At 37.2% G+C, this 12,427-nt stretch overlaps 1 protein-coding gene across 4 annotated transcripts in view; it reads left to right on the top strand.

The window, feature by feature from the left end:
- Camk4 (calcium/calmodulin dependent protein kinase IV) overlaps positions 1-12,427 on the top strand; it is a 224,522-nt gene that overhangs the window by 147,990 nt on the left and 64,105 nt on the right. For all 4 annotated transcript variants that reach the window (XM_004841772.4, XM_021255864.2, XM_021255863.2 and 1 more), the window contains one exon: positions 9,176-9,248. In XM_004841772.4, the coding sequence (XP_004841829.1) occupies positions 9,176-9,248 (73 nt within the window). The remainder of the gene's footprint in view (positions 1-9,175; positions 9,249-12,427) is intronic.

Below are 12,427 nucleotides of genomic sequence, written 5' to 3'. Positions count from 1 at the left end.
ACAGGTCTAAAAGTCAAGCTTGAAACTCATATCTGTATGACTCCAAAGTAGGTTTTGTTTTGTTTTGATTTTTGTTTTGCACTCTCCAAAATATAAAATGTAAACTACAAGTTGTCAGTATCCAAAACAAACAATGGTTACATTTGAGGACTATGCAGTTAGCCTATTAAATATCTGATCACATCCTTGTTTATCAATCTTAACTGCCATTCTACTTCAGCACTTCTGGGCTTCTAACTTACGGTGAAAACAAACTGAATTTTCAGGACATTTACCATCAGAAAAGTTTCCAGAAATAAGATTTAGGCTATATCTTGCCCCCATTTTCCTAGGTTTATATCATGGTTAAGACTGGGGTTAACCAAACTCCGAGGAAGTCTGGACTGTTGTGTTCAGTCATTAGTATCACTGTCTGAAGTTAAGTTCTTCACAGATTGTCTATGAAGGATGTCAGTCACTATAATGAGGGCCATTTTTGAGTATGGATTGTACAGACACATTATTATCATGATTTCACATATTCCTCATGGCAACACATATACAAAGTATGCCTTGATATATACATTTTACAGACAAGATAACCGAGATCAGAGAAGCCCATTAACCTCCATTAATTCATTCAGCTTATATATGATCTATTAATAATGGTCATTAAATAAGAATAGAATAAGTGTATCATATTTCAAAGCCTATGATTTGTCTATCGTGTCATGCTCTTTCTATGTAAGCAAATGTCAATATTCTTAGAAATAAAATATTCTTAGAAATAAAATTTCAGGACTGGAGATTTAACTCAGTGGTAGAGCGGTAGCTTTTGAAAAGTCCCAGGTTCAGTTCCCACTACTGCAATGAATGAATAAATGAATGAATCAATCAATAAGACTTTGAGTATTAATTTAATATTTTATCCCACCCAGATGTTGGGCTAGTTTGAGCATTAATAGATATAGTTGTTTTTCAACCATGAATATTTTAAATACATATATTTATGTGGTTTTATCTAGCTAAATGTGAAGAAAACATACTTTGGTTTTTATTAGATGGATAGTCTACTTTTTCAAAAAGCTTGGCCATAAAGGAAAAGATAGAGATGAGGTAATTGAAGGGAGTACAAGATAAATGGAGGCTTATTTGTTATTTCAAGATGTAACCCTGGGAACACATTCATTTTCTGATAGGAAGGAGCCTGCAAGGATGAGAAGCAGGAGAGATCTGCGTGACAGGGACTTATATTTTGGAACAACACTCCAGAGAAGGCACAGGGAGAGTGATATGTAGGGTTAAATGAAGAAATTTGTTTAGTGTAGATTTGTGCTTCTTCCTCAGAAGCGGAAAGAGACAAGATTAAAAAAAAAAAAAAGAAAGAAGTAGATGAGTTTAAACAGTTTTGAAAAAGAAGTACAAAGTTAGAGGATTAGTATAGGAGCTGAGATATAATGCCACCTTGCTTATAAATTAATATATTAACCTTTTATGAAGCTAGTAAAGGATCAGAGGCACCTGGGTTGAAAACAAAGGACTCTATTTCTCATAGCCCAGCAAACACTGTAGGCATCAGCAAGTTTGCGTTATAGTTTCCCTTGCCCTTCAGGCTCCATGAGGACAGACAGTAGTCCAGATGGATGCCTGCATAGAGAGTAGAGCGTGCAAAAGAGAAGAAATAATTCAAATGTCATCAACTGGTACATGAACAAACAAAATGTACAGTGCAGTATCATTCAGTACTGAAAAAGACTGTTCTTTGATCACACTACAACATGGATCAGTGATGGCGAGTCTTTCAGCGATGAGTGCCCATATTGCAACTCCAGACCCACTTATTTATGGAAAAGTGGCAAACACCACATTTAAACCTGAATGCTGAGGTTTTAGTTTAGAAAAAACAACCTGTACATCAGTATCTTTCGTCTTAAAAGAAAAGCAAATAACATGCCATCCATAGGTTCGCCACCACTGACATAAATGAACCTCAAAAGCCCAATGCTAAGTGAGAAAAGCCAGACACAGAAGACTGTATATTGTCTGACTCTGTTTGTATGGCATTTCAGAAGGGGAAAGTCTTTGGAGACATAAAGCAAGAGTTTCCCAGGGCTGAGAATGGCCGAAGGTTGGGGCATAAGAGGTTTTGATAACTCAGACTCTATATGCTCTATTTTTTCAGTATTGGAAAAATACTGAGATTGAAATTTATCTTCAAATAATGACTGGGGTAAATGGAATAAGGCTCTTGAGGAAGGAAGAGGTGATGTTTGAAACTGAGAATGTGAGAACAGATAAGGACAAGAATAAAGATTTTTGAGGGGGAGCCCTGAGTGCCTGCTGGGGATAAAGACTACACATATTTGAAGCCTGGTCTATGGCACTTTGTGTTGTTGGCTACACCCTCTCATATCTTCCATACATCATCTGTTTCCTTTGGTTTTTATCCAGCTTTTCAGTTGTCACCTTCTTGATCTCTTTCCTGAGTTCATTCTTCCATGATTCCTTTGAATATCTTCTACCTTTTCTGTAGGTAAATTCAGTATTCACCAGTGGCCAGGGCCACACTGGTGACTAGGAATTCAGCAAAAGAAACTCATAATATCAACAATCTACTGGACACTTTTACCAGAAGATCCCACTGGCAGCTCTAAGTCAAATGAGCTCAGCATCCTTCTCTCAAGTCTGAGTCTTACTTCTCCTTCCTCTCTCTATGAACTCACTCACCAACTAAGCTAATCAGCATTGATTTCTCCTTCTTTCTTTTACTTCCTATTCTGACCCCAAAATTCTTCCTTTGAGCAGCTCTCAAATTCATCCCTTCTCCCCTTTCCCATTGCTCCTGAATTTTGGGTGCTACACATCCCCTTTCCCTAACTGGTATTAGGTCCACTCTCTGCTTGTTTAAGGCACAAGTTTGATCAGGTTGGTCCAGAAGGCTGCTCACTGCTTTCAGTTCAAGTTACAATTTTTTCAAGCATAATAAAATCTGCAACCTGGCTTCATCCTACATTCTATCTTCACTAACCACTGTCTTCCCTCCTCACTACTAAATTAAACATAGTACCTTATCTCCACCCTCAAGGAGCTCATAGGCTAGAAAAGAGAAAGGAAAACTGTGGACTCTTAATATTTTTAACACTGCCATCACCTTCCCCTCCAAAATGATCGGGGTTTATAAAGACATCTTCACTATCAAAAGACAAAACAAATGAGTGGTAGGGACTAATAAGGAAAACAGAGATAAGGATCAATGAACAAAAGGCATATCATGAAATGCCTTGCATTTGCTGAAGGTTGGCCCTTAATTTGACATTAAGTATTCATTTGAAGGTTCTTATGTGTTGAAACTGAGACATAGACACTGCTCACTGGGTACCAAACAAAGGGGTTTTCTGAGTCTGAAATTGCTTCCTGGTGAAGTAGACTGTTTTAAACCAAATCTTATATCAGAAACCGGTGGAGGGTAGAGAGAAGGAGATTCTAGGGCAATGTTAAATGCAAGAGCCCAGGACACCGGCAGAGTTAAGACATGAATTTCTTTGTCTCCATTTCAAACGTTGGGCTAGGCAGAAAGCAAGCAGTTGCCAGACATTTGTCAAACGAATGGTTGAGTAAACAGTGTGCTCCCCAGCAGTAATTCATATGTCTTTGGGTCAGGCTTTTCATTTACAGTATGATAGAGTTGAACGAGGAATCCCATAGGCCCATTCCTAGGTCTGCAATTTGACTCAGGTTTTTTCTCCTGTACTGCAGCTCCCCTGCCAGCTGTCTCATTGATCCAGTCTTCCAACCCCTCCCTAGTGCTCAAATATAACAGGTGCTAAGTAGGCCTTTGAAGTTATCTGTTTTTAATATATTAATTTAATACTGTACGGGAGAGTTCTTTGAGAGAGCATCAAAAAGCCCTCCTAAAAAGTGAGAAAAAGCAGTAAATGAAACTTATAAAGGAATTATGAATTTATAATGGATACACAGCAGAATTCATTTGAACATAATTTTATATGCAACAGCATAATGGTGTACTGGTGGCCATGAAGATTGGTTCCTACCTCACATTTTGCTCTCTGACTTTTTATCCTTCAGTCCACACTTATATCAAACCTGTGTCTTTCTCACATACACCTACAGACATCTAATAACATAGCCATTTGAGAAAGAGCTGCAGTCGAGGTGCAGTAGGGCTCCCAGCCTCCATGCCAGGAAGTCTGAGACCTCAGGATATGATCAGATTAGCTCTTCAGCTGCAGTGCCTGTGCTAACTGCCTGGATGGAGATGCGCTCAATTCAATTTGCAGCAATTAGTGTGACAGAGGCAGATGCACAGGAGGCACGCATTAATGCAGATCCTGGAGAGAAAAGGGCATTGCTTGTATCTTCTTATCCTACAATTTTAAAATGATGAAAAGGAAAACAGACCAGCTAGGGGGAAGAGGCATGCATGGACCATTACACAAGCAGTGGAAATAAAAGGGACAGGATTGGAGGAATAGGTAGAGACCAGAGTATTGCAGGGAGGCACCTGGAGAACCCTGCTGCCCTTGCATTTCCTCCCCAGGTCTCCAGACATCTGTAAGAACTGGAATCCCTGGGCACCATTTTGGGTCAGTGTTGGGATTACACCAGGTTGACTTTTTTTTAAAATCACTGAGCCTTCTAGTGCAGCCATAACTGAACGCTGTGAAATTGTGTGGCTTAGACAAATTATGTGGCTCTGGCCCTTAGAAAATGATCTTAAGATTCTGATGGCATCTTAATTGCTTTAATATGATTTTGCAAAGCATGAAAAGGAAATTAGTTTACTAAATTTGAAGAGAAATGCAGCAATAAATGTACTCAAAAACAAAAACAAAGACACCACCCCTAATTAACCCTTATTAAGCTTTCAAACCACTACACTGATTGAATACCGTCATGCTGTTAAAAATCCAAATGACTGGTATATTTTGTTTAAAGATATAAACCTTTGACTGCTTAGCCATAGTTCAGTTTCATTGCCAGTTTCTTTAAATGCCAGCTACATTGCATAAAGGAATTGTTACGTGTCACTTTTTGTAACAAATACAATATTCTCTCTTGCTATATTTGAATTGCTTTGATTTTGTTTAAAATACGTTTTTGGAAAGATTTATATTATAGTCATATATAAAGCTGTACAACTTTGAGTTTATTCCTAAGGCCAGCAATAATCTTTCTGTTTACTGCATTCCTCTTTGGGAAGCATCCTTAGGGGTATTTGCCTCTGGACCCACTGCCCAGGTACTTAGGATGGGCATCACTTTCAACTCCACTGCTTTTGCTCCCTAAGTTAAGGAAGATAAGCAAAGAAATTGTTCAAATGTTCATGGTATGAAATTTTTCTAAATCCATTCACTTAGCAATTAATATTGTTGCCACAAATATGTTTAGATGGGCTTCCCTGAGCAACACTTATAGTTAAGCTCTGCAAGTGGTGCAAGGAACAATCTAGTGAGAAGGCAGAGAGTGTTTCCACAAGGCATTGCCCAAACACACCTGCTGTTAGCCGTTTGACCTAAGTCAATAGGTGAAGATTCCAACACTTCATTTTGCTTTGCTTGGTCACTAATATCTTCACTTATAATCATAGTTTTGCATTTCCAATCTGAGAAGTTCACTGCTTTCTAGTCAACCTCAAATGGGAGCTCAACTTATAAAATGTTTAAAATTGAATGTTTAAGTTTCAGAAATTACTCCAGTGACACTTTGATTAATAATTATCTGGGAAAGAAAACAGTCTCCCTTACCGGAAGCAGCCTTGATGTGAAGCAGTTGACAGGGGGTGGTTGGCCAATAGAGGCCAAGCTGAGATGAAGTACTGAGAACAAGCACCCACATTTGGTATCCTTGCTCCATGGACCTCCTCTAGAGATGCTGTTTCTCACTACAGACTTAACAAACTCCTCAACTGTTCAGTCCTTAGTGTAACGTGTATTGCATCTATGGAAATGTTCTTTTGCTTATAACTTCCTTTTCCCCACTATTTGTGTCCTCACCTGGCCCAGAGCCCAAAATTTTACTCTTTTTATATCCACTTGGCTCACACAAGACCGTTGGAAATATTGATAAATATTGTTGCCCCATCTTCATGCTCTAACCCTTAGTATAATTGTGTTCCTTTTGTTGTTGTTGTTAGAACAACCTCTTTTCTGCCTGATCACCTGCTCCTCTCTCTTATTTATCCCCAACCCCAATTCAACCCTTTCCATATCTGGAAAATTTCTATGCACTTTTTAGGTCAAAGATATCTCTGGAATCTTTTCCTCACAGTACGAGGCCACTGGAATGCATAAGTGCCTCTTCAGGATCTCTGAGGCTGTTTATTAATGCCTCTGTGACAGCATTTAGCACACTCTGTTGATTGTTGTCTGGCTACTTATTCTAGGAGAAACCCCAAGAGTTAAGAGACCATGTCTCATTCACTACTGAGTGCCCTGCACCTAGTACTTTCTCCACAATATTAATTAAATAAATGAACGGATGAATGTATTTGTTAGAATGTATCTTTTCCATTAATTAGACTAATGATTTTATTAAACAAACATAACATACTTTGGGGAAAACCAGTGAAAGTTCAATTCTTATTTCCAGTACTCTTCTCTTTATCCTATATCGAAACACCTCCAAGAAAATTTACTCCTCCATCCAGCCAGTTCATAGACATTCACACAAGGACATGTTCTGGAACCCAGATACTGCCTTGTTCCATTAGGACTATTACAACAAAATGCTTTAGACTGAGTGGCTTATAAATAAGGGGAATTAATTTCTTATAGTTCTGGGCTGGAAAGATCAAAGTAACCACGCGTTAAGGATCTGGTGAGGTGCTGCTTCTGGAATGTAGATGGTGCCCTCTTACTTTCTTCTCACATAGCACAGAGGGGAAGGTGGCACTCTAGGACATTAAGGGCATCCACGAGGGCTCCAGCCTTGTGACCTAATCACCTATTGAGGGATCCACCTCCTAATACTAGGACATTCGTAGCTAGGTCTTAACATATGAAGTTTGGGGCACAGAAACATTTAGTCCATACCATGCACATAACCCTAAATTATACCCAAATGAAAATACGCAAACCACACCTAGGCCAAAGCTTGAGATTTCATAATAAACCAAAGTACAGAGCTGATATTCTGTTGGGTAAAGCAAAGGGTACTCAGAGCCATAAGAACTGTGTGTTAGCCAACAACTTGGGGACATGGATCACAGATGTGCAACCTGGCTCTATTCAACTCCAGAAGCACCGTTTGCACAGACTAAGACATGAGTCATACCCCATGGAGGGGTTCCACAAAGCAGTTTGAGTGAAGGTCTAATCTGGGTAAGGAACTATGGAAAAAATGTACACTTGTTTTTTCAGGTCAGGAAGTGAATTACTTTCTCCTCATCCTTGTAACAATTGCTCTCTCTTAGCAAGACTAGAGAAAGCCAAGTTCCTGAGGGTGCAGCTGCAGTGCACAGAGCAGATGCTGATTTCATCTGTGCTAGCTGATGGGTGTATCATAAAATCTACATCTAGAGCAACATGTGGACAATGATGTAATATTAGTCACAACACTCAACTTGCTGTCACAATGGTCTTTCTCTTCCCCTTGTCTCATACTTAATTTTAAAATGTTCAGAAAGAATAGGTTGAGAAATTATTTTGATTAAATTTTAGTAAGTATACTACCAAATCTAATCATGAATTTAGAAAGGTTATAGTGTTATAAGGAAATATCATCTGATGAACTTCAAGAACAATTAATAACATCCCCTTAATATTATAACCTACTTTCTCATTTTATGTGACCTGATGCATGACAAATGTCCAAAAAAATAAAAAGATGAGGAGGGATATTCCATCTCTTATCCTTTGAAAAGATGACGAGTCTGTGTTTCTTACTGGTGTTCTAAATAATTGAATGGGAAAGTAAAATAATTGAAATGTTATAGTTTCTTCCATGAATCTTGATAACTATATTATTGAGGTATTTTAAATAATGTATATATTTTTATTTTGTTAAATCTGTTCTGTTCTGCTTTTCTTTGCTCCATCCTCTCATTTGAAAATTTTTCGTAGATTTTAAGTTCAACTTTTAATTCCTGCTACTTTAAAGACTTATAGCTTCCTGTCACATTTAAAGGAAATACAAATCAGATAAAGAGAAACTAGAGACATTTGTAGCTAAATGGATGCACATTGAGACCATACTCTTTTTAAGTGAAATAAATAGGACACACATGTGTAAGTACCTATTAGTTTTTCTGGTATGAGAAATTAAAAGTGTAGATAAGGATCAAAATGTATAATAGATAATGTGAACTAGGAAGAAAAGGTCCAAAGGGTAAGGGGAAGTGGAAGAGGTAGGGGAAAGGAAAGAAGGGAAAGGATAAATATGAGATAAAGAGCAAAGAGAAACAAAGTCTTTGTAAATAGGGAGGGGGGAGGGGTTGAAGGGAGGGCAGGGGAATGGGAGAAAAAGTAAGAACCAAGATATATCACATAAAGATACGAATTCTCAATGATGAATGTCATCATATTGTATATTTAAAATGTACCAGTAAACATAATGAAAAGAAAATCAGATAAAGACACATTCTGAGAAGTAATAAAGTTTTATAGATTTTATTGGAACACTAATTCAAACCAAAATCTAACATGTCCAAGACATGGAAATTGAAAACACTGGATATTTAATAATATTTAGGAATTATTGTGATATCTAGGGGTCTTTTATCTTTTAAGATACCTCATATATTTAGGAATCAAATTATGTGATTATCTGATATTTGCTTCCAGATAATAAACAGGGTGGGAAAGTGATTAAATAGATATACCAAGACTGATCATGAAGTAATAATTCTTGAATCTGTGTGACAATAACATTGAGATGCTTCTTTGTATGCTGTCTACTAGGCATATGTTTAAAATGTCTCACAATATAAAGCTTAAATAAGAAGAAATGTTTTTCTCCTCAAATAGGACAAACAGGTTAAGACAAGGGAAAATAAATGTTTTCCATTTTGCTAAGCAAATTCAAAGTTTTAGAGTACCAATTTATGAAAATCCTTCCTCTGGTATTATGGTAGGCTGTTGCCATTGTTTAGATGTATCTTCTTTGACATTAATTTAGTTAACTTCTTTTAACATCCACTCAATGTATGTGTCTGAGAAGCATTTCATGTTTCTTTTAGGATTGTGGAAAAGGGGTATTATAGTGAGCGAGATGCTGCAGATGCTGTTAAACAAATCCTGGAGGCAGTCGCTGTAAGTAACAAATAACAGCTATCGTGTATTTAACTCTTAGTCATCTCTTCTTTTTATAGCATCATCATTTATCAAGTGCAAATTTGTGATAAGCCATAAAGTTTAGAGCAAAAACATGTGAAATATTTATAGAAAATACACTTAATATATTTATATTGTCTATTAACTACTCCAGCTCTGAAATATACAGACCTCCTTTGTAATTCCATAAATTGGTTAAAATAATTTCCTTTAGATTAGATGAGACTATGTTACACTTTATTGCCTTTATTTATTCCTTATCTCTTTTTTTTGCCATTTCTTGAGTTAGTTTCTTTATTGTTATTTTTTTTAATTTGGAAGGGAAGTTGAGAAAGTTTGAGATAAATATAAACTCAGCAGCTTAGAGAGTCTTGGTTTTTATCAAGACAAGAAATGAGTGAATTAGATGAGAAAAATTGGCAGTTTTATTTATCGAAGGAAAAATTATAAATTACAAATTTATACTAGACTGCAAGTTTTATAAATTAAGGGTAGAAACAAATGTGCACACATTTACAAACATAGTTTGAATTTCAGGTAATATTTGCCTGGATAAAAGTGATTACACTGGTTAAAATCTACTCATATATTTACAGTGTCTAATGCATGCTAGTGACTCATTTACTGAATATACAGCCAAAACAAAGTATTCTCTGGAGAAACGGGACAGGGCTATGGGAGGATGTTTATACAGACTTAGTTAAAAAAGACAAATCTATGAAATATGCCCAGAATTAAGATATATACTGGTATTCAGAATCACTTATCTAACTAAAATTCAATATCTTGAGAAAGTAGCCAAAATGACACAAGCACATGTCTTATGAACTGTACTCACAGCAAAACCTAGAAAGAGAGAAAGAGGGAAAACAGGAGGGAGGGCGAAGAGGAGGAAGGCTCTGATTTCTGAGCAGCTCATGTACCAGTGATGGAAAAGAAAAAAGCGACCTTCATGATCTTTGCAGAGAGCTACTAGAAATTACCAGTCTGTGGTCTAACCAAATCTGTTAGTGAACTATCGATACCAGGTATAAGGGGCTTTATAGTCTGGTCTTTATTATTGTTCCTTCTTGTGAAAGTATTTGGTCATTTTTACATAGTAGGAAATAAAAAGTGTTAAATGAAAATGATGGACACTAGAGAAGATGTCGTAAAATTTTTCCTCTAACTGTATAACACAGCTCCAGATTATATGAACATTAAGCAACAAATTCATATTATCAACTCCCTATACCCAAAATAGCCACCTCCTTCCATATTTTTATCGCCCTGGTTTTCTAGGCTTGCAAACTTGGGAGTTGTTTGCATCTTTCCCCTTCCTTTCTCTCCTCACATCTGCCTTTCCAAATTCAGTTGCTCTTCTTTAAAATGCCCATGAACCTCATCCTACTCCTCTTCGTGCTAGGACTGTTTCTGGCATGACTTTTTCCTTAACACTTCCATTTGCTTCCAATTCCTATTCTTAAACATATAAATCTAAAATCATCTCTTGCCATCACCCTTTTCATTTTGTCACTTCCTAGTTCAATAATAGCAGTCTCGTGCCTATCTTAAATACCCATTTGAAACCTCATTTCTTAGGCTATGCCATCACTTATGTATTCAGGCAAATTTGCTGGCACATCATTTTGTCTAAACTGGGCAGGTAACAATTAACAGTACTTTGGAAGAAAAGCACAGTTGCATTCAGTTTTTAGTTACATGATCTTGGATATGTCCTAAACACATTGAGCCTCAGTTTCCTCTTGTAAAATGGTCATGGTATTCAACCTAACATAGTTGTGGAAAAGATTAAGTGAGATAATGCATGGAGTCAAAGCAGTGTTTATAAGACAGGGAAAAGAGAAGAAGCGACATCAGACTCAGTATATTCATTTAAATATTAATTAAATACTGTAAATCTATGCAAATATATGAACTCCCTGGCTAAGCACTACAATTAAAAACAATTGTATAATCTTGAGATCCTTGATGTGTTGCTTACACAACTAGGTTCGGTTTGTGAAAATGTAGTACTTTTGTTTACTTATCTGTATGTGTATTATACCAATAAAGTTTTAAAAAGAAGTGTGCTAAAAAAGTGGCATGAGTGTATACTTGTAACATGAAATCAATCCTGAAGTTAGCATACTGTGTATGTATATTTGCAGTTTATCCGGTTAGAGTTAGGTATGTTCATCTTTCTAACTCTATTACATATTGTCTGTCAGGCAGAATTTTTTTTCTCTCTGAGACAGTAGCACATTATGCTCTGATGGGGCTGAGGATTTAGCTCAGTGGTTCTGCTGCCTGCCTTGCAAGTGCAAGACCCGAGTTCAATTCCCGGTACAACAACAACAACAACAACAATAAAACATTAGGCTTTGATGCCATGTGAGACCGTGGGTAAGGAGAGGGACATGTGTCCCTTTAGACCTCACATTCCTCTCCTTATACCATTTTAAGACATTACTTCAAAATGGGATAATCATCAAAGTAATTGTTCTCAATGCTTCTAGCTTGCCTTTCAGTGCAAGTAACAGAATGTACAAAATTAGAAGGGGTTTTGTAAGGAGACAGAAGCAAAGAGCCCCACCATGCAGCCTGGATAGCAGTCAGGACTCCCTTTCTCCCATTTTTGCTTTTTGTCTCATCACCTGCTTTTCTCTTCTCTCTTCCAGCACTTTCTCTACCTCACAGCCTCACAAGTGACATATGGTCAACTTAACATTCTCTCATTAACATATTACATTAAAAATTCAAGCCTGAGCGTTTCCTCAAAATAGATGCAAATGTCACTTGATTTTAATTCCAAATTTGAAGACTGAAACTACATTTGGCTCAACTTGAGTGAGGCATCCTTCCCTAGTCCAGTCAGCTGTGGACAGAGTGCTAACTGTGCAGTTTAAATGTGGGCGACAGGGCCAGCCCAGGTTTGGGGGAAAGGAGCCATCCTAAGAGAAGAGGCAGTTGGTTATTCTTCGAGAGTGAGTTGAACACACCTACAGGCGCCGGTTTGGCTAACTGTTCTCTACTTTTTTTGCTGCTACTACTTCTTCATGAATTTCTCCATTCCTAAATTTTCACTGCATCCTAGATGCAGTTTTAACATCTGAAATGAACAGACATTTCTCAGACAAAGAAGCAGCAAAGCAGCAAACAAATATATGAAAAAATCG

The sequence above is a fragment of the Heterocephalus glaber genome, unplaced genomic scaffold, assembly GCF_053883595.1.
Source record: "Heterocephalus glaber isolate CG9 unplaced genomic scaffold, H.glaber_assembly_v1.0 deba00001465, whole genome shotgun sequence".
Classification (NCBI taxonomy): domain Eukaryota; kingdom Metazoa; phylum Chordata; class Mammalia; order Rodentia; family Bathyergidae; genus Heterocephalus; species Heterocephalus glaber.
The sequence above is the reverse complement of the archived record's forward strand: the minus strand, read 5'-3'. Positions and strand labels throughout refer to the sequence as shown.